Genomic DNA, 23,772 nt, shown 5'->3' with positions numbered 1-23,772 from the left:
CAGTAATAGTGTAGACCAAAGAGGAGACCAGACCAGGTTCGAGGTACAAAAGGGTTTATCCAAAGAATCGTCAAAATACAGGCAAAAGGTCAGACCAGGCAGAAGACAAGCAAAATCGAAGAACAGGCAGGAATCGGTACACAAGAATCAAAATAGATAATAACACCCAGGAACACTGTAGCAGGAACCTATAGTTGGGCAAGGACTGGAAGGGGAAGTGAGTTTAAGTAGTCCCTGGGTTGGCGCCAAATTTTGACGCGCTTGCGTCAGACGCAGACGCCAGCGTCCCCACGCTGACGTCTTGACGCCGGCGTCCATTCCGTCGCCGACGACCAATCCTGGACTGGGAAGGAGATGAGGTCATAGACCTGTGCCCGGCAGGAGCCATGTGGTGAGGCAGGCGGTCGCCATCTTGGACGCCATCTTGAAGACTTGGAGTAGATTCCATTACACCTGTTACTTCTTCAACTAAGAGTTTAGATGATGATGAAGAAGAAGAGCAAAGCATCATAGTAAAAGAAGAAATGAGCAAAACATCATAGTACTGAGCATAATTCTCTGCTTAACTGGGCCTTTCTAGGGCCCACCAGAAAACCTGACATCCAGAGCCCTTTCTCACAATGATTCAATTTAAATAGTGCTAAATGATAAAAGTGTCCATGGAATGGGAATTTCCCTGAACTTGGACTCAACTAGGTCATTTTCTGGTATTCTGGCCAGTCCAACTCTGGTATTGTTCTAGTCTGTAAGCAGGCAGAAAAAGTAAAATATAATCTAGTCCTTGTTCAAGCAATAATGATCAAATATATTGTTGAGCTGTAATAATTGGCGGAATAAACTACTTTGTAAATATTTTGCAATGAACTTTGGTCATCTTAAAATAACACAGAAACCTATGTACCTACATGTAGGTGCCAGAGTTTATAATGAATTCTGGATTGTATGTGTAAAGCCTATGACACACATGGTGTCAGAGAAAAGGCCATTGTCTCCCGCACCTATCCCAAGTGTGTAGTATCAGGAATGAATGCAATGCTTCTGATTTATTCCAGGAAGCATTAATCTTTGAATCTTCTGACCAATATCTGCCCCATGTGTGCAGTGACATTACACACATGAGACAGATGTGGAAAGGATGGGCCTTTTCTTCATAGGTGGAGCAAACTCCATGTCTGCTATAGGCCAAAAGTTTTCACCAGGAATTATAATAGTTTTTCAATGTGTTGGTTCAACATAACATAAATAGGAGGGCCAGGGTTATTCATAGAATTATGTCTGTGGACTTCTAAATGCAGAACTCTAGTATAAGTATAACCTTTCTAATGTTCAAGGCTAGAAGCTCCAAAACGATGGCGCTCCAGGAGTTGCTTGGAGCGGTTGCAGGGGGTGCTTAGTCTGGATGCCTGTCCAATACTTATAATATAATACAGTTTTCTGAAACTTTTTTCTTGGCTAAGGTGGCCTAACCAAAATTGGCTGAAAAAGTCCTACAACCTCTCTTCTCTGTTCAGACGTATCTATCAGAATGCATCTATCTCCAACAAACTGCAATTCATCACTACAGAGATGGTGGCAACCTTAACAGCACTACAGGTGACATTTGGCAGTCCCCACAATGATTTACCTATGTGTAGCTAATTGCCCACAAAGAAAAAAAAAAGATTTATTCCAACAAAAGACATGTCATTTTGGAAGGGGGAGTCTAGATACCTTTGGGGGTAATTTATATATTTGCATATCATATAGTTGTTTTGTGCATGTTTACACTAAATGCTGAAATAATGCACTAATGTATCCACCTGTCCTTTTTTATGAACCGCTGTGAGATGCAGTGAGAAATATTCACAAATTGCTCACAAATGGGATGGGTGTTTGCATGAGTGTGGCTACTGTGTGTGTGGTTGTTGTGTGGGAATAAAGCGTACTTTTGCAAATATAAATTCTCTATTTAGTGAATATTTTTCCACCATCAAAGTTGTGGAGTAATTTGAACACAAAATATGGACATATATTTTGCAAAATGCAATTATGCCGTATTTAAAAAACCTCTTGTGGACGTCACAGGGCTTATCAAAATTCACAAATTCACAATTATGTTTGCACATACAACCAGTGTAGGGCAAAAATGTTCCCCGTGTGAATCATTCTGCACTGCACAAAGTGTATACGGTAAATGAGCCCCAGCTCATGTGTTGTCACCACTGTTACATACCATTGTTCTGTTAGAATTTAGAGTGCTTATTTCTAAAGAATAATCTAAAGTAAGACTATGGGCACACTGCCCTCAGCCTCCATATTTTTGCTGGCTGCGAGAAGTTGATCTGCTCTGTGCCCCTGCTCCATTCATCTGAGCCAATTTTGTGTAGTCATTGCGTGTGAGTGCGCAGAGATGGACCTAATTTAAATAAATGGTGATGGAGCACAGAGCGGATCTGCTTCTCTCAATCTGCAAAAATACGCTGGCTCCATACGCCCAAAGTCTAGGAGTTAAAAAAAAACACTTTGACCAAGAAAGGTCTGTGGTATGTGAGGGGAGGCCTCCAGACACAGGAGGGTGATAAGTGCTTTTGATAACAGTGTTGAGCAATGGATGGGTGAAGGGCTGAAGGTTAGTTCTGGAATCTGTCATTCTTTGTACTTAAAAATAGATACATACACATACTAAGTGAGAGTGGCTTGCATCAGAAAAAATGAACATAGAAAAATACATGAAGGGGTACACTATGATGCCCTATGGTATAACCAGACAGAGAGGGGTGGAAGCAGCTTTTCTACTGTACTTGCATCTTGCTGTTTGCTGACATTACTTAGTGAAGCTATTGCACTGGGGAGGGGGCACTGTGATTTTTCCATTCAATCATCTTGAGTTGTACATAGTCTAGGTTAGAGATTTCCAGTAGAGTAGTGATATTCCAAGTGATTACCAAGGCTCCAAACCACATTGATTTTGGGACTGCACCAGTAAAGGAGACACTTTATGAACAACAAATGACAATCATTTGCTGACATCATATGTCTGTATAATGCAGCCCAAAGGTAACTGCTGGTTTTATTTCAAATAAAGAAGTATTTTTATTAAGAGGTAACCATGAACACAGTGACATATTGTTCGATGAAATGTCCAGAACTGTGTCCATTCACTTTCAGCTAGTGTCATTGTGAAGTATGCAGGATATAAAGGTGGCCCTGCACAGCAGATTTTAGCTGCCAATTTGTATCCTTAAGTCCAAGTCAGGAGCTTATCTGCCCATGTATAGGGCACTCTGACAGGGCTACCCAACCAATATCTGCCCAAAAATCAAACAGCTTTCAATGGGACAAGTTTTAAATTCTTGCCAGGTGAGGACTGCATTGGCTCGTTGATGTAGTTCTTGATCTGAGGGCCACACCATTTGGATCAGCCCAATACCACCCATCTCAAGGTGGGCATATCAGGGAAAGTTCTGCTGATTTGGTAACCTCACCAAACAGCCATCTTTTAGGGGGTTATTTATCAAGCTAATAACACAAACAAATAATTAGTAGTTTTGAAGCAAAAAATAAAAAACAAATTATTCGAGATTTATTAGTCTGATGGTCTAAAAACTCAAAATCTGGCATCTAAAAGCTCTCAAGGTCCTGTATAAGTCAACGGGGAAGGTCCCAGTGTCTGCGCTGATGTCCATACTGATATCCAATGATTTCAGGGATTCGGAGCAAAAAACTCGGAAAAAAATCTTAGTTTTTGCAGAAAACTCCGAACTCCAGAGTTTTGCCCGACCCTATTTTTTCAGGCTTTTTTCTTCATAAATAAGGTCCATTCGAAAATTCGGAGTTGCTCGAAGTTGGATATTAGAAATACTGAGATAAGTTAAGACCTTGATAAATAACCCCTAAATGTATGGCTAGCTTAACTGGACAGTTGCATGTTTAATTAGTAATGACTGCAGAGAATACAAAAGCAACAGACAAATAAGTCTTTAATAACTCTAAACAATTAAAGATTATTATTTAATGTAAATTTAAATATTGCTGAGGATTACATTTGTTCCAAATATCAGGACCTATGCCTAGCTGTAGCCTAGCGAAAAATAGGCACCTTTCTTGGCTATGGACTGATGGTTTTATTCTTCAGTGCTATTTGCTTAGCCAAACATCCAATATAACATAAGGTAACGCTGAGAATTAATAGGCCAGTAGTATTAGCATACTTTGATTCATATAGCACCAACAAATTCCACAGCACTTTACAGAAATCATACATCATTCACATCAGTGCTTGCCCCAACAGACAATCTAAGTTTCAGATCACATTCACACACATACTATTTATCAGGAGTTAGTTAACCTATTTGTATGCTTCTTGCAAATAGTGCTCGGTCAGGAATTCCACCATTCTGCCATTGTGCTGTCCTTTATTTGTCTGGTGGGAATATTGGGAGATGTATTTATAGTTATCTTCATTACCTTCTCTTGCTTATATAAGGGCACTTTGTAGCTTCACCCTTGAATAAAGCAGGTTATACAGGATAAAATCCATTTCATTTGGCAAAGTTACCAATTTTTTTCCAAACCTATCTACCCAAGGATTCAAATGATTATGTTACATAAAAGAGTTCTTGTAAATCGATCGGACAATCCCATACACAGGCCATTAAGTTCAAGTTGGTAGGCAAATGTGTTATAACCATCTAATAAGAGTGAATCATAGAGGGGATCTAGTAGCCAGGGAATAAAGTTTTCATCATTATGAGCTGAGGTTGATAAAAAACCGCCAATAACCCAGAAACAATATTTACTTTTACATTGCCTGTACAGGGACTGTGACCATTTAATGCAGTCTAGAGCCTAAAAAACAACCCATCTAAGATCTATAATCACCTGTAATGTCAGGTAAACAAATGCAGTAGAATATGCTGATGATGTCTAAATAAAAGGAATTATAATAAAAACTCACTCATAGATCTTGCTGCTCTCTTTATCCCTGTAGGGAATGCCTTTTGCTGTTAGACACCTAGGCCTCAGTCTCCATTGCTGATGACAGGCTAATGCTGCAGACTGACAATGGCAGTGCTACAGACTGTCAAGCTGCCCATCACAATGATCCTTTGCAGGATATCAGCAGTGATTCCCCAGAGACTTCTGTATACAGGGGCATAAGTGAGGAAGGACACCCCCTTTATGGGGGACAGGAGGTATAGAGATCACTGTCTCATAAGAAGTGCCGTTTTTGAAAATGGATTCTTTCTAAAGTTTAGGGTTGAGTATGCTAAAATAATTCTGCTGTGGGGACCAGTAATTCCTAGTTATAGAAGTGTAATTCTGGAAATGAGAGCACACCCCATATCAATGTAGATCTGCTTTTCCCTCTGGCAGTGAAACTCCCTAACATATAGCCATGCCAACGAATGCAGCTATATAGAAGAAGTGGGCCAGACACACACCAATATTAGCTGCTTTGATAGCTTTATTGGGCAATACCAAATGGAAGGATGGAAACAAGCAGTATAGCAAATAGTAATATACAGTGTAGTATATTTACATCTTCTTTTTGGTCTATCTAGTCCGCTTTCCAAACTCTCAGTTATGCAGAGTTCACATACACAGCACGCTCATGTGGCTCACATACATGTGTGGTTCCGATGGATACTCACAAGCGTTTACTATTAATCTGTGCCCATCAAAGTAACTTCATATTGATCAGCGTATACAGTATGGTCCCCTGTTGTAGCTTTAAAATTGGAGCATTAATATAATGTAAAATCCTTTTATTAGGTGGTAAAATTATTTCAAGCATCGCAAATACCCCAGTCCAAAGTTCACCCGCACTCGATTTAGTCGTGCCCCCAACAGCGTTGCCACTCCACCGCGTGTTTCCCTTCCGGGTGCCTGGTCATGACATCAGATGCTTGCTTTTTGTTCCGCCTGACGCATTTCGATGAAAACCCGACTTCCTCAGAAGCCTCAATGGCAATAGTGTGCATGTTGCACTTCTCTTAAGGGAGTTTGCTGCCATGATGACACGTCTAAACGTTTTCCATTTCGTTGACATGATTCTTGTCCATGGCAACCTTCCCACCATTGTACTAATGATTTTCCTTCTGCTCCACAATACTTTAGGCTACATCTATCAATAACTTATGCTCCATACATTTTCCTAAACCTCACTATCTTGTAGGAAAATGGAACGATATTTTAAATGAATTCATCATTCACTGTATACATTAATTTAATTTAAAACATTTAAAAAATATATTTTTTTTTAGACCATTCCTTTTGATGAATTTATCCAAAATGAAACATTTTTTTATTTATAAATATTTGTTTTACTGGGGCAACTTTTGAAACAACTTTAAAGTATATACTTTTTCTTTTTACATGGAAATTGTTACTGTTGGAAACATTAGCAATGAACAGTAAAACCATCATTTTCCAAAGGAGTTTACTTTGTTTTAGGAAATCGTCAGCTCTGTGTGGCCTGCTCCTCCTCTTGTTAATTATATTGCAGGGAGGAGCACTGAGTGGAGGAAACATGCTGACTACACTATGTACTTTTCAGCCAGACACCAAAGAGGAGCCTCGATGAGACCTGTGTCCACTTGGTATTCATATGCTATGGAGAGACTTAAAAGTTTATCACTACTGTCCAGCCCTTGGGATCCTTACATTCTGAGGCACCAACGCAGTATGGATTAATTCTTAGACGTGTGTCAGAGTATCTACATAGGAACCTTTATCTCTAGAGTTCTATTGATTTCGGATCAGCAGCTGTGAGGGGCAGAAGCAATTTCCCATCAACGTTTGGCTTAACGGAAAATGCTTTGCCGGGACCATGGGAGGTAAGAACTAACAGTGAGTGTAGAAGTATGGACTTCTTGTAAATACATTTAAAGGCTTATACAATGAAGTATAACTAATCCCAGGAATTTATATTTTAATAACACTGGGCTGTAAACATTACATTGAAATGTTTTGCTGCACTTCATACCTTTATGAAACTCCCTACAATGAGACAAAATAGTAGTTTTTTGGTTTTTCATTCATATTATGAAGCGCTGAGGAAATCTGCCCAGATTTGGATGTCAATTGCTACATTCAGAATGTCAATTTCCAATTAGGAGAGCTCTCAGTGTGGCAGACAGATAGAGCCCTAAAAGATGTTTCGAGTGCAGCCAGAAAGAAGCGGAATGATTTGGTATTGATGTTTGCTGAGACTGAATTACTCTGTTAAGCGTGTGGATAAAAACAATTAACTTTTCTGCCAAATCAACTGTGGCGCGCTTTCATGCTAATCCTAACTGTTTTGGAGTTTTCTTTTAACACTGTATTGGGAGCAGCATTTCTAAAAGAGGCTTGCACTGACCTGTAAATGCAGCCTTGGGTGTTTTTTTTAAATTTTCATTTCCACGCATGGATGCACTAGCAAGAAATCACTCCTGGATTGTGGTTCCTATTGACTGACCATCAACTAAGTTCATTGGGTTAGAGCCACTTTTATTGCCTCAAATCTGAATTTCTCGTAATAGCATTCCCTTATTTGACTTCATGAATTAAATACTTTGTTGGACTGCATGTGTGAGCCCTGAATTTGATATTGATTCATCTGAAAACACGCAACTAGTTCACTTTGCAGCACACATATTCCTGCTGCTGAAATTCCAAACAAAATAGTATGTGGATAATAAAGAACCATTTTCATTACTTTAAGGGGAGTTACAGACTTTATTAATAGATCAGGAAGCTTCACAAGGTCATTGTTTATTGTGTGTTCTGAGCATTCAGTCCTAGTATATCTGCATTTCTATAAATGAGTGCCCATATATTACCAGGGCATAAGAACAGAAGAAGTAGACCCTACAACTGCTACTGGGGAAGTTGATAACCCAGTAGGCCCTGACTAATCATATGGGAGGGGTTAAGTAGTTGGGTACCCCACAGTGATTCTAGTCACTTACCTGTTATCCCAGGCTGGCACTGCCACCTTTTTCTTCCGGTCTTCCAGATATAATGAAATAGAGTAACCGTGACAATATTGTTTATTAATAACACATATTTATAATTCACCAACATATTCCAAAGCACTTTACAATGAAAATCTGCATGTACATTGGGTGAATTGGCACAAGCCACTGTGGGAACCCTGGATCTACGGTTACCTTTGACAAATAAACCCTGATTTAATAGTCGCATGTCACTCAATTCATGTATACAGACTGGTGTGGTGCATTGGCACTTTACGCCTAAACATGCTGACATAAAAATGGCCTTAGTCATAAATACCTTTAATGAAAAATGCATACAAACATGAAATATAAATTTCTAGTGAGAGAGAGAGAGTAAGCACTGATAAGTAAGACTTTACATCTGGGTTCTGTTATTTTGAGGCAGGTGGTACATATACTTTTTGTAAGAGGCACCCACTTGATATGATACCTAAGGTCATCACTAAGATATGAAAGGGTCTTCTTCTGCCTTAGTTTATTATGTTGAGTTAATATTTTCTTAAACACTGGCACTTACCATGGTTTCTTCTTGGTTTTCAGATTCATATTTATAACATTGACTCTACTGATCTTTCACTGTTACAAAGGTAAGATTTTTTTAAGTGCTCCCTTTATGCAAAGCAATTTTTCTTTTTTAGCATTCAGTGATTTTTTTTTTAATACAGAATATTTTATTATTTTCTAGGACTGGCATTAGAGGCAGTGGAATATTCTAGCAAAGGGAGTTCAAATACTACAAAAGAGGATCTACTGATAAATCATAGCAGGACTATTGACACTTTCCATAATCTAAACAAGGGCAACGAGAAAAGAAACCAGCATAAAACGGAAGGCCTTGTACCTTTCATTGGCCTTACAGACAGTAAGTGTCAGCACTATAGATAGTATATACCCTCCATCTGTATCTAAAGTGTATTCTGACATTATGGAAATAGTATTGTAGGTGTTTGTAGTCATGACAGGTGTGCATAAGGGTGTCTGAATAATAGGTTCTATACTTCAACAGGCCAATACTTGTGGAGGTTTTTAGAGATTGCCTGGGAAGAGGCATCCATCCATGAGAATCTCCTCATTGGTGTTACTATCCAAGGGCAAGGGTCCAACAGATGTAAAGAACTGGAGACATATTGCCCTCTTGAACATGTATAGGAAGCTTTTGGCTTGTTTTATTTTCAGGCACATTATTGTTCCATTACCAGTTCCACACAATGAAAGGGTGGAACATCTTTGGAGCAGTCTTGTTTGTGCGAGAAGTGCTTGAAATAGGTAAAACCCAAAATAGGGGGAAATATGTGACATGTCTTGACCAGGCTAAGGCTTTGACAGCGTGGATCATGAATACCTATGGGCTAACTTACGTAAGTACGGCATCCTGGGCCAATTTATTTATTGGCTTACTGTTTTGCATAAGGAGGGAGAAAGCTTCCCACTTGTTAATGGTTGGCTCGGTGAAAACTTTGGGGTTAAGGTGGGGTGTATCAGGGTTGCCCTCTGAGTCCATTGCTATATGTCCATGTGATTGACCTGTTCTTTCGTGGAGTTCAGGCTTTGGATTTGGAGGGTTTCCAGGTCCCTTGTTGCCTGTCCCTGAAGTTAGTAGCCTACGCAGACAATGTCTCGGTTGTCATCTCCCACCCTGAAAAAGTTGGAACATTGGCTGGGGCTTTCAAAAGTTACTCAGAGGCCTCAGGTTCTCTGGTTGATGCTGACAAGTCAGAAGCTTTCTGGACCGTGGATGCTGTGCCGAACTATCTGCTCCCTGATTTCCAGCATGCCTCCAATGAAATTAAGATTCTAGGGGTCAAGTTTGGGAGGGGTGATAATGCTAGATTAAATTGGAAGTTAAGGTCAGATGCCGTTAAGGATACAGTGATGGAAGAACTGGAGGCTGTCTTATAGTGAAAGAGTGAAGCTCATCAAAGCCTACCTGTTTACAGGCCTTCTGTATGTGTCTTATATTTACCCCTTTCCAAAAGCTTTCTACCTTAGGTTCCACAGCTTGTTTTTCAGCTTCTTTGGGGAAACTGTCAAATCATGCCAAAAGAGGGATTACTGACCTGCAGACTAAAGAGGGTGTGCTGGACATGTTATGTCCTGTGGCCTTGTTTTGCACCATTCTCTAAAAATTTAATTTTGGGAATCTGGGCCAAGGAACTGATGTCAGGGCCTGGGTATTCCCTTTTATAGGGCAATGGTTACATAGGGTGAAGCTGGTGTGGGTGCGGGTGTGACATGGTCAACTCTCACTGCACTTTTTTCTTGAACTGAAGTTCTTAAGAGTTTGGAACATAAGGATAGGTGAAATTGGTCATCCTCTAGTCGTGACCTTTATAAGAGGGTGTTTGGAGTCTATTTTGCTGTTCCAATGGCCTTAAAGGACTGTGTAGGGGGGAACTCTTATGGAAAGCCTGCATTATCTCAACAGTAAAGCTGGCCATAGACGCAACGATCCAATCGTATGAATCGTGGAGTCATACATTTTCGGACCTTGTGTGGAGAGTCCCGACATTTTTCGTCCGGCAGAGATCGGTCGTTTGGTTGATCGGACAGGTTAGAAAATTTCTGTCGCCGCCGATAATATCTCTGCGTGTATTGCCGATCGTACGATATTCAGAGGGAGACTGAACCAGCTTTGTCAGACATAACTATCGTACGATTGCTGTCAGGGGCAGAACATCGGCTGATCTGTTCTTTAACTACTTTATTTGATCGGAATGGTAAGACTTTGATCTGAATGGTTAGTGGAGGGTCGGGAGATTGGAAAGTCCGATTGTATGTTGATTCGTGCAATCGGATCTTTGCGTCTATGGCCATTTTAAGAGATTACCCCCTAAGTTTTTTGATCTGGCACGGCTCTCTCTTCAGGGAAGGCTGTTTGTTATGGTGTTTTTAGTTTTTTTCTTTCTGCTTTGTGTTTGGATGCACCCTGGTGTCTCTGCTCAATGTTTATGTTTTGATTTACACACCTTGGAGGAAAATGCCAACCTGCCTTGTTTTGTCTTCGGGGATCCATTCTTTTGGGTGGGGGACGGGTTAGGATGGTGGGAGTGTGTTGTGAGGAAATTTCAAGCAGACTTTTGGACTTGATTTGGAGTGTTTTTTCTCATGAGGAGGGGGTGGGGAGGAAGTCAGTATCAACAGAGGTTGGACATTGGCATTTGACCATCCTCTGGTGGGTGGATTGGGTGGGTCTGGTGTTGGTGTGGGTCACATGTTATATGAACTTAGCCAAATAGACGCTCTCGAATTAGTTTATCCCTCATCTTTACCTTTCAAGGTAAAAAAAAATCCTATTTTGGAACAGGCTGAATTCAAATGCAAGAGCACCAATGGGTGCCCTTACTCGATTCAAGAAATTGCATTGGGGTCTTGCTGTACTCTGCACATCTTGAAAAATTAAAAATCCAAAGGGAAAGGCAGAGTATAGAACTGGTGGGTGCAAGGCAGCTCTGTCTTTACCAACTGTTAAAGATGCCTTTGCACCACACTCCTAGCAGTGCTGTCTAACTTGTCTATCTGAATTACTTGCCTTCCTCCAAACACAAGCAGTGCTATAATTTTGCGTTTCATTCTACAGCACAAACACAAGTACCCTTAGTGAAAAGAGTTGGCAGGGTGCCAACATGCTAAAAACATTGTGGCTTGTGGACCATTCTTTTACACTTTTCACCTTTCCCTGCCAACAAGAAATGTACAGGGGATTTGTTAATAATAAAATTTATAATAATAAACACATGTATAAAGTGTCAACATAACATTAATAGAATACAGTTTTAAGCACACAGTATAATCTATTTCAAACTGGACCAATGTTGAGATTAGATATACTTTACACATAAATAAGATGCAACCTCCATAACTACATAACATTTCTGTATATAGAACATGCTCAGCAAAAACTGTATTGGTAATATAATAACCCCTGCTGGTATTCTGGAGTCTCTTTGATAGATTTTGCTAATCTCTGGTAGTTTTCCTTTAATCCTTCCATAAATAACACTGCCTTAGCTGAACAAACACTTCTAACAGGCACCTAATTTTATTGCCCTACAAAACAATAAAGCCAACCTTACAGATCCTATGGTAACTAGAGTGAAAACTAAATGTATCTGTGGGTAGAGATGTCAAAGTGTGTCTCCATGGCAATTAATTTGTGTTTATGTGTTTAGGCAGCAAACTCAGCAAACATTGCTGCAATAATGGAGGAACATGTGTCCTGGGAAGTTTTTGTGTCTGTCCGAGGTATTTTACAGGACGATACTGTGAACATGATGAAAGAACAAAGTAAGTTTGCTGTGGTTAATTTGTTTTTTTCTTGCTATAACTAACATGATTACTGTCTGGTTAATATTTTATCAGCCCCTTCCTGGTAAAAATATTTTATGATGGCAATGTTCATAAGGGAATTTAAAGGTACACTATAAGATCTGCTCATTTGGTGAGGTCGGCAAATATGAGGGTCTTTCCCCAATATGCCTAGCTATAATGGACAGCATCCGGCTTTAATCAGACTGGATTACAACAGGGGTGTACAAGCCATCTGAGCAAGGACCACATCAAGTAGCTGATGCAGTCCCCTATCTGACAGGAAAAGTAGACCTGCTCTATCAACATCTGACTGATTTTTAGACAAATATTGGTCAGATAGGACATCAGGGGTCCCCATACATGGGCAAACTGCTGAATCTGTCTAAGGACCCCAAATTGGCAGATTAAATCTGCCCATTTATGGCTACTTTAAGAAGAAAAATTGACCATAATGTCAGTAATTTTCCCAGAAATGTGTTAAGCCAATACTCCAATATTTCCATTTTAAAATATGTATCCACCAATGTGTATACATTACATTTTGAGATCAGAAAGTCATGGGTATGCTGATATGGTCAGTGAGACTTGTCACTGATTCCCACTCAGGGTGACTGAATGGCTGAACCTATTTGTTAGATTGAAGCTATGCATTCTGTTTGAGATGTCAAACCCCTGGGCCTATCGCTGTTATTAGACTTTACTGCACAACCACTGGATATTAATGGGTTTGTTATTCAGCAATAGATTAACAAAAGTCAGGCTTTAATGTTTTTCTATTTTTGTTTATTATATTTTTGTGGTTGCTCAATTTTTTTAAAAAAAGAAATAGCTGCTTTCCTTCATCATTTTTGAAAAATCTTTTTTTTTTTTTATTAGACACTGTGCAGCAAAGATCCAACATGGTGATTGGATACGCAAGGCCTGCCGTTTGTGTCGGTGCACATATGGGGTTCTTCATTGCTTTGTAGAAACACAGACTGATTGTGGTAAGCTCTTTGAGGGTTAGGGTGGTGGTGTAATTATGATGTAATTAAGATTTTTAAAGAAGAATAGGGTGCACATTTACTAAGCTCGAGTGAAGGATTCGAATGAAAAAAACTTCGAATTTCGAAGTATTTTTTTGGGTACTTCGACCATCGAATAGGCTACTACGACCTTCAATTTCGACTTCGATTTGAACGATTCGAAGTAAAAATCGTTCGACTATTCGACCATTCGATAGTCGAAGTACTGTCTCTTTAAAAAAAACTTTGACTACATATAATGTTAGCCTATGGGGACCTTCCCCATCACTTTTCTAAGCTTTTTTTGATCGAAGAAAAATCCTTTGATCTCTCAAAATCATTCAAATCATTCGATTCGAAGGATTTTATCGTTCAATCGATCGATTTTGCGGTAAATCCTTCAAATTCCATATTCAAATTCGTAGGATTTTACTTCGAGGGTTGAATTAGAGGGTTTATTAACCCTCGATATTCGACCCTTTGTAAATGTGCCCCTAAATGTAGCTGTCTTATGAAGAAAAGGTTGATTCCATCACTATGTTATGTTATTTTAATTATAGCTCTGAAATATGGTGACATACAACTTTTACTTTGGGCTCAGTTCAGTAAGGGGTGCCATTTTATTTCATATACACCTTTATGTCCTGTACTACGTCACATGGCCTGATATGGACATGAAAATTTTAAGATGGTATATACTGGTCTAAGTTGTGTCATTCTGCAATATTGTGCAGTAAGCTGAAAAGCTTACCATTGAAAAGAACCAGTTACAGTGGAAAAGAACCATAAGAGAAAGTTTTGCTTAATGAAAAGTAACTTCAGACAGGATTTCATAGTTTCCCTTTAAAAGTGTAATACTCCACTATAAGCCATGCAGTAGCGTGTTCAAGGGAAAAAAAGTGGCATAGCTGATCAGTACGCTGGCTCTGATACTGAGTCTGCAGGGAAGCTTGGTTTGATTCCAGTTTTGGCTTTGTTCGAACCTTAGCAAAGTTATCTCCCCGCGCCTCAGGCAGCAAAAAATTGCATTGTACATTCTCTGAAGCAGTGACCCGCTGTGCCAGAAAAAATGCTGCACACAGCATTACCATAGAGATAATTGTGTTGTTTTATTTTTCTTTGTTAAGGGTTGTATTTACACTAGATTAAGTAAAAAAGAAAGAATGTTGCAGTTAAGTGTTATCAGTTACTTCTCAGTCTTTCTTTGCACAAAGACATTTAATGTCCTTCATTAGATATCTGTGGCGGAATCTACACTCTCTTTCATTGAGCCTATAATGCGGTTATTTGCAATGTAGTGACATTTATGGGAAACCATTTCAATAAAGAACAGCTGTATTTTAATGTCAGTTACAGGTATTTAAAGGTGGGTTCATTTCCACAATTAACTTTAAGTAGGCAATAAACATTGCAAACAGTGATAATTAAAGACAGTTTGGATGGTTGTGCAGTTTTTGCATTTCAGAATTTCATTTGCAATTTTGGTTCACTGACCCAAACAAATCACCCAATAGATCAAAGGCAATGGCATACTTTGATAATAATGTGTTTTTGCCAACTGTCCAATGTATGATTTGGAGCATCTGGGACAAGATGGATAGCAATTTCTTGAATATCGAGCTTTAATACTCAAAATATTATTGACCATTTTGTTCCAGTTTTAAATGCATATAAAGGAAAGAGGGCACTGTCTAATAAAAAAGCTAACTATGACTATTGTATGAAATGCACTAGCACTTTTTGGGGGTGCCACAATGTTATAAAAAAGGGCCCAATGGCAAATAGCTGGCATTTAGATCCTACTGCTTGTAATAATTATCAAACCTAATCGACTATTAAAGGGGGTATTCAGCTTAAAATTAACTTTTAGTTTGATGTATAGCGTGATATTCTGAGATATTTATCAATTAGATTTCATGTTTTATTATTTGTGTTTTTTGACTTATTTAGCTTTTTATTCAGCAGCTTTGCAGTTTGCAATTTGATTGCTAAGGTCCAAATTACCAAAGCATTGATTTTTAATAAGAGACTGGAGTATGAATAGGAGAGGGCCTAAATAGAAAGAGGAGTAATAAAAAGTAGCAATAATAATCAATGTGTAGCCTTACAGAGCATTTGTTTTGGATGGGGACAGTGACCTTCATTTGAAAACTGGAAAGAGTCAGAAGAAGAAGGCAAATAATTAAAAAACTAGAAAATAGAAAAAAAATTGAAAAGTTGCTTTGAATTAGCCATTCTATAACATACTAAAAGTAAATTTAAAGCTGAATCGCCCCTTTAACCTAAAGGAGGAAGTGAAACAAAACAGTGAGAGGGCAATAACTGAAAGCTGAGATGACCAGCATCAAAATACACTCTATAAATACAAGATTCTTATATGTTGTAGCCTAACTTTAAGGTCAATTTTTAAATGGTTAAAAAAATTGACCATTGCAGATAATAGACAATTGAAATTGACTGGCAGAACTGTAAATAATTTAAAATACACAAAAATCATTCAACTCTAATAGAGCCTTACGCTGTTGTCAGACTATATATATGGTCAGATATTGTCCTGTATTGACAATCATTTGAATGGAAGTGGGAGTAAATTATAACCACTGTCACTTCCTATTATTAATTTCTAGCCTATTTATGCCCCTCAAATGCACTAATAATGCACTCACAGGTTGCTAATGTCAATGCCTGCAATGTATCAAAAGTTAATCGAAGGTAGTATTTGGTGTTATTTACTCGATCTCCTACTGTGTTGAATGTGTTGTTACTGTAAAGGTAATTATATAATAAATCTTTTTGCAGATGAAGTCGAAGAGGAAGAAATACATTCCAGTGCACCAATGGAACAATCCTCAATGTGCCTGATTGTATCTGGCATCCTTTTCTGCATTTATACGTTGGTTTCATTTTTATGAACTTGGTTCACATTCAAAAAAAGCCAAAGAAAACAAGGCTTCATTATCGTACAAGATCATGTTCGAAAAAAATATCATTGCACTATAAGCATAGAAATCTTCATTACCTCTTACCATGGAAGACTGAAAGTGAAAAAAAATATTTATTAGCTGTATACTATTTAACTTAAAATATTTTATAATTTGTATTAATAAATATATATCTATTTGTTGTTTTTTTCTCTTTTTTAAGGTGTTAACTTGATAAGGTTCTGTATATACTGTAAGTAAAAGGCAAACATTTTTTCTATACCATCCCCCCCTTTCATATATATTACACAACTTTTTATTTATACTCACAAATAGACATTCTTAAATAGGTCCCTTGATATTTCTCTAGAAAATAAAAAAAAACTAAATTATTCCACATGGAGCCTGAGTCTTTAATTAGGAAGTTATCTGTGTCAGGATAATGAAATATTCTGTATTATGCTCAGAAAACAGCTGTATTTGTCACCTAAACAGCTGGACAAAAAACAGAGGATTTTGACCTCTAGCTGAACCGGAAGCCTCCAACTAATTAACACTCAGAAGTCCTTTTACTACTTGACTTAAGTGTAAACTTTGTCAGTGGGTTGTTTAAAAAGATATCAAGAAGATTCTTTGTAGTTAATATATTCATGAGTTTCAATGTGCTCTACAGTGAGGGATCAGCATGACCTCTCCTTGGTTAAAACATCACGGAAGTTTCCTGAGCTGAACAGTATTTCCTTGTGATGTCTTCTCTTTCTCGGATGTGCTAGGAAGGTAACAAATGTGTGCTCCTCACTAATTGGTATTGCATAGATACCTAGCATGCATGTGTGATCACCAAAGAATTCAGCACATACTTGTGGGTGGTGGGAATGGATAGGAAAACTTCGCTTTTTCTTTAACACAATTTTTATTATTAACATGTATTTTTAGAGCACCAACATATTGTGCAGCGCTTTAAAACAAATGTTTTTATACAATGAAATCACATGAATTACATACATATAACATACAGAGTAACATACATAACAACCAGTATCGGTACAAAAGGTGAGAAAGGCACTGAAGGGATTGAGACACAAGGTGTGGGAGTGGGCAAGATCAGAAATAAGCAAGGTGAGAGATAGCTAAACAGAGTGAGGATAGGCTTCTCTAAATTAGTGTGTTTTAAGAAATCTTTTGAAAGCAGAAAGGCTGGGAGAAAGTAGGAGAGAATTCCAGAGAGTTGCAGCCCTCGCAAAGTGTTGAATTCGAGCATGTGAGGAGGTAACTAGAGAAGAGTTCAGGAGCAGGTCAGTAGAGGAGTGTAGTAAGTGGTTGGGTGAGTATCTAGAGATGAGTTCAGAGATGCAGGGCGGGGCAGAGTTATGAAGTGCTTTAAATGTCCGGCTCATTAGTTTGAATTTTATTCTGAAAGGTAACGGAAGCCAATGCAGGTATTGACAGAGTGTTTTGACAAAGGAGGAGGGGTTGCTGAGGTGTATAAGCCTGGTGGCAGTGTTCATTATGGACTGGAGAGGTGACAGTCACCACATTTGCATCAACTCTCCACTGAGCCATCAATGTTACTAGGTATAAACAAATGTTCACTAGACAGATATGCATGCCTAAGCTACTCAGCATCGCTAAATCTATTTTTATTACATGCCGGTTAAAAAAAATGGAATAATTCACGTTGACTTTTCTTATGTTAATTGAGCATATGTTAGACATGCAGTAAATTTATATGCTTCCAGGCTATGAAAGAAAGTGCATTATCTGTAAAATAACTATGATGTTGGACCAAGGATCCCCAACCTTTTCTACATTACACATTCAAGTGTAAAAAAGAGTTTGGGAGCAACACAAGTATGAAAAATGTCCTGGAGTACCAAATAAGGGCTGCCCTTGGCTATTTGGTAGGTCCTATATGGACAGGCAGGCTACTGGAGGCTCTGTTTGGAACTACATGCCTTTTTGATGAGACCAAAAGTTGCCTCCAAGCAACAAATTCAAAAATAAGTAGCTGCTTTAAGGCCACTGGGAGCAACATCCAAATGGATGCGGCATAGCACTCGTGGTGCTTCGTTAAAAAATAAGCCCTAGGAAAAAGAATTATGTGAAAAAGACCAAGGATCAATCCCATGATTTCCATTTACATGGAATACCATTAAGGCCAAAACTCACCCAATGAGTTTTAAAGCACAGCCAGGGCAGTATACTGAGCAGATTCCCAACTACACACTGATTTAGCACCTACAGGGGCTCATTGTGCTGTACAGAGTTTTTCAGTCAGTATACATCCCTGGCTGTGTTTAAAACCCCAGTCTATGAGCTTCAGCTTTAAGGGTACTCCATGTATTTGGAAATCTTAAGAGTGATCATGGGCTTTTTCGAGAATTCCTCCAACTTTACATACAAATGCGAAAGTTCTCTCCTCAGCTTTCAAGACAGATAAACTGATCTGCTGATGACTCTTGTAGAGTGTATAAAACAATCAGGCTGATAGGCCAGCACACAGCCACCTTTTATATGTTTTTTATTTATTCTCTTACTCTGTCATTGTCACTTTGGCACTTTTACCATTGCATTTTTCTAAATGGTGAATCTAGAGGGGAGACAGATATTATGCTCCTTCTCTCCCTGAAACCTGGCCAAGCCTTGAGCACAAATGATGTGAACCTCCTTGGAGGTCACATTGTCAGGGATAACCCTTCTGGCTCACCTTTGGGTAAAGATGAGTCAGAAGTCTGTTTTTGCACCTTTTGGCTAGACTTCAAAAGAGCAAAGGACGTTGTATTTTTTTTAAGACTTAGGGGTCTTTTTATTATGCTGTTTAAAACATTGGATAAAAACATCACTGATGATGTTTCTCATAACAATAAATCAGAGCTTTGCTTTTGTTTTCTAACTTGTAGGTGAACTTGAAATCTAATTCCTGATTGGTTGCTATGGGCAATATTGGCAGTGATGTTTTTCTCCATAGCAGGGTCCATTTGCACCTTTAGGCACCTTTGTGTCATTTTGCACTTTTTGCACTGGGTGACTTGAAGCATTGCTCAGGCTTCAATAAAAAAAAAAGATAGGCAGATCTGGAAACAAGAGCGACTTTCAGTGACCTTTGACTTCCCTTTAGATCTGCTTGTTTGGGCCATCAGTTAATTAAATTGATCATCGTTATTTAGCCATCCATGTGCATGATGTTGTTTGAAGTTTTTTTTTTCTCAAATAGTATATCAGAATAAGCATCCAATACTCACTTCTCCTCTTTCATGTGTGAAAATAGCAGACTTGGGCACTATTTACATCACAATGCAAGCATGGTCCAACTTTTGAAATCTGGACCCAATTAGCGACCCATGACCTTAACCTGCATTTTTACTAGCTTGGGCCCGCTACCTGATCCTTTACCTTTAACTTGACCTGCTACCCACTAACCACCATTAAACTGGAAGTGCTATTGCTGAAAAACAGAACTGATATCATCAGAAGTGGGCGAAGCAAGTCATACCAGCAACCCACAGGTTACCTACTTTTTTGCAGGTACCCAACCCTTTGTAGTGTTGCCACCTTGCTGGTATTTCACCTCCCTAGCTGGTAAAAAAAACAGCCAAGGCCTGGCTCAGTATTACAAATTTACCAGCAATGTATCTGCCAGTAAATTTGGAACTACCTGTCATTCTGTCCCCAGACCACCCTCAACCCACCCTAAATCCCTGCTTGAAAGGAAGGGCTATAAGGTGCTCTCCAACTGCCTATCTAACCCTGGATTTTAAAATATATCTGATGGATGAATGTATGGGAGATTTTAAACAGTTTTGGAATAAATGTCAGTAAGATCTGCATACTTGTGTCAGTCCAGTGGAGTTCAGCTGTCTGTAACAGCTCATAACAGTGAGATCTGCTCATAACAGTGAGAAGTGTTCTGTAAAAATCCTGGTCTAGATTTAAGGAAGCTATCACTATAACAGCAGATTGAAACAGAACACCCCTCTCATGTCACTGATCCACCCCCACCGCTCTAACCTAGGGCCGGTATCTACTATAGGAAATGTGGCAACCCTAACCCTATGCAGAATTCAAAAGCTTGCTCTGATAAAATACTTTTTGGACTAAATGAATATTGTGAAATATGGTCACACACAGAGGAATGGTCAGACTGCACTGACCTTATGGATAGGACCCGTGGACCATACTTTGAGTTCATCATAAAAGTGCAGCCCCACTTTATTCCTGATTGGCTGCTTCCCCACAGTGAATGCTTATGGGGTTTGTGAGGTAACAAGGTTATCCATTTGACTGTTCTCTGAGTGGTAATTATCATTACCAAGGGCAATCCAGGAAGTCTCTCGGGATCCATAGTTTGAAAGTTAGCCCTGCAAATGTTAAGGGGGATTTGGCTGGGGTACCCCCAGTTCTATAGTGAAGGTTATTCCCCCCTTGGATCATCCAAATCATTCACAGATGCATAGGACTAGGTTAAGTTCCTTATTGTTCAGGAGACACTTATCCCAAATAATGCTACCATGCAGGTTGGTGCCAGCCTACAAAAAATGACCAGAGATAAAGTTAGGACCAACATATGGGGTTGAGGTAGTTTAGTACCTCAGTTTAGTATCCCTCTTTTTTGTATTGTTTGGAGCTAAATTGGCCAGATCAGTGGAACTTCTATTGTACTTATGTATTGTATGTAGCTTTAGAGTACTCTCACAGCCCCTCTTTTTGTGTAAGTGCCGGGTATGTGCAACCTGGGATTAGGGGCTTGGCTAAGGAGATAGAGAAGTTGGTCCAGAGGGAGACCAAAAATGCTGGGCAGGTATGGAGGGCTGAAAATGACAGCCCTGGGGACTTGTAATGGTAAAGAGATTACAGGGAAGATCTGCAGACTAGGTAGACATACTTATGAAATGTATTGTAATAGCTGTTAGGAACAGCCACTAGTTAGCAAGACACCTGGTGAATGTGAGGCATATTGTTATTATTGTCCTATGTAGAATGCCATATAGGCATTATATTATTATTACATTATAAATTGTAAACATAGTTTGTAAGTTAAATCCTTGATTACAGAACATGGACACTGGATTAAGGCATTATATTATTATTACATTATAAATTGTAAACATAGTTTGTAAGTTAAATCCTTGATTACAGAACATGGACACTGGATTAATTACAACTGAAATGCACAAATAATTCACATACGGTTATTTTGTTTTTAAACCAGATATGGTTTCACAAAAGGGTCTGGGTTTTATGAAATGTAGCATCACATTTTTCTCTCTAAGGCTTTCTGTAATCACAATCATTTGAAAATGTTATATTGGAAGAAGACACCCACACAGTTATCTGCAGCGTACATCACAGGGCTAACATGGTCTCTGTGAGTCTATAAATTCCTTGTAAGTATGCAGCCTGACTTCTGAAGCACAGTCTACCATGGGATAAATCCAGAACACAGAAAAACAAACATTGGTTCAAAAACAAATGCTTTGCTGAAAGTCTTGCAAACAAAGTTTCCAGGCAACTCTTATTCAGGTACCAACACAAAGAGTCAAACACAAAGTCAAACCCCCAATTTTTAAAACAGACAGTGTTAAACCTGTTGCTGCAAATATCCTTGACATTGAAAGTATACTCTATCCTGGTACATTTGTGAAACTATGGAGACTTCAACAAATAATGCTCTATTACCCAGGTGTACAATAAATTCAGCATCCAAAAACAAGCCTTGAATCAGCAGCGAGAAAGTGCCTGCCATTCCGAAGATGCGCAGATAAAGAATGTGAATGTTACTTCTATTTATTTTTTATGTACTTCTGAAGTATATTTCAGCCAAGATGCATTTGAGTGCAATGAACTGCACTACCAAAGACCACAAAATGTACTGTCATTGGAAACACCAAAAAAATGCATGGAAAAAAAACCCAGTTCATTGATGAGTATATTTTTTCTCTTAAAGAATTTACTCTACATATACATATAATTTTTAAGATCTTCACAAATAAGCACTATAAAACACCCCTTTCCATTCCTATCACGAGTGCTGCCTAATTTGATTTGTTTTCCATAAAAGCTTATTAGATAGAATGCTATGTATAATATTTCTCAACGATATAGTAGTCATACAGTATGTGCCTACATCAATTGTCCCTGGAAGCCAGTGTATCATTCAGAATCCATGAGACTTTAAAGGGATTGTTTAATGTAACTTTTAGTAGGATACAGAATTTCCTATTCATGACATCTTTTTATTTTTACAAGTTTTTGCCATCATCTTATGACTCTTTCTAGCTGTCAAATGGGGGTCACTGATCCCAGCAGCCAAAAACAATTGCTCTGTGAGGCTACAAATTATTTTGTTACTTTTTATTACTTCTCTTTCTATTTAGGTGTTCTACTATTCATACTTCAGTCTCTTATTTAAACTACAGTGTGGCTGCTAGGGTAAATTGGACTACCAGATAACTGCTGAAATTACAAACTGGAGAGCTACTGAACATTATCTGCAGATATGTTCAAACTGAAAATTCCTTCTACTGATGTACCTTATCAGCAGATGCATGCCGCATCAATAGATAATGTAGTCCTTTTCTTTTCCTCTCAGTTTGAATGGACCGAATTTGCCCTTTCTGTGTATAGTCAGTACAGTACAGTATCTGTTCCTTAAGCCTGCAGCCAATTGGTCAGAAACCTTAAAGGGTCAGCTAGTAGATTATTCACAAGGAATAGATGTCCAGTATGTAATTTAGATAGCAAGCATATATACAGTCGTTGGATAGTAATCTACAAGTTCTACAAACTGGTCATTGCTATTTAGCTATTCTTGAGGAAGGCCAAATTGGACAGTAATGCTCATATACAAATGCAAGCGCAAATCGCTATATAATGGGTTAAAAAAATCAGCGCCCATTGACACTGTTCAGAAAGCTAAATTGCCCACACAGTGACACAATGGAACCTGGAATTAACATCAGTTAATGGGCCAAGCAGTAATTTCTGGTTCCCTTAGTGGGTTAAATCAATAGCAATAACTGACTTGCAGCATATAAACTATATATGAACTGGAACACAATTTCTACCTAGTATAACATTATCTGGAAAGCTGCAGGACATAACAGCAAAGTATCATAGGATAGCACAATAAAAATTATAATAAACATGTATTTCTTCATAAAGCCTTTAAATATGCTGTAAATATGTACCAATGTTATATTTCAAGCTTCAAACATGTTGTGTTTTACATATGCTAAAGGGTTGGTTCACTTTTTAGTTACCGTATATACTCGAGTATAAGCCGATCCGAGTATAAGCCGAGGTACCTAATTTTACCTACGAAAACTGGGAAAACTTATTGACTCTAGTATAAGCCTAGACACAACTACAGCCCTGTCTCCCAGCAGCGCACCTTCCGCCAAAGAGACTCCCCCAGCGATCGACCGGACTTCTTTGCAAAGTTGATGGTGACAGAGAATTGTGCAGAGAGTGCTGTGTGTAATAAAACCATCACTGATTTTTTGTATAACCAACAGATGGCGCTGTGTGATATTGCCATCACTGTTAATCCTTTATTCA

General features: G+C 38.6%; 1 protein-coding gene across 1 annotated transcript; it reads left to right on the top strand.

Moving 5' to 3' along the window:
- Window positions 1-6,563: 6,563 nt before the first annotated feature.
- On the top strand, window positions 6,564-23,347 carry tdgf1.2.L (teratocarcinoma-derived growth factor 1, member 2 L homeolog). Its single transcript, NM_001127822.1, is given in 8 exon segments — window positions 6,564-6,818; window positions 8,523-8,569; window positions 8,668-8,844; window positions 12,152-12,266; window positions 13,167-13,276; window positions 16,094-16,187; window positions 16,439-16,468; window positions 21,896-23,347. Coding segments are annotated over 7 exon segments (573 nt in total). The 5' UTR covers window positions 6,564-6,795; the 3' UTR covers window positions 16,446-16,468; window positions 21,896-23,347.
- The last annotated feature ends 425 nt before the right edge of the window (window positions 23,348-23,772 follow it).

Source organism: Xenopus laevis, chromosome 1L, assembly GCF_017654675.1.
Source record: "Xenopus laevis strain J_2021 chromosome 1L, Xenopus_laevis_v10.1, whole genome shotgun sequence".
Lineage (NCBI taxonomy): Eukaryota > Metazoa > Chordata > Amphibia > Anura > Pipidae > Xenopus > Xenopus laevis.
This window is presented reverse-complemented; position numbering and strand designations above follow the sequence as displayed.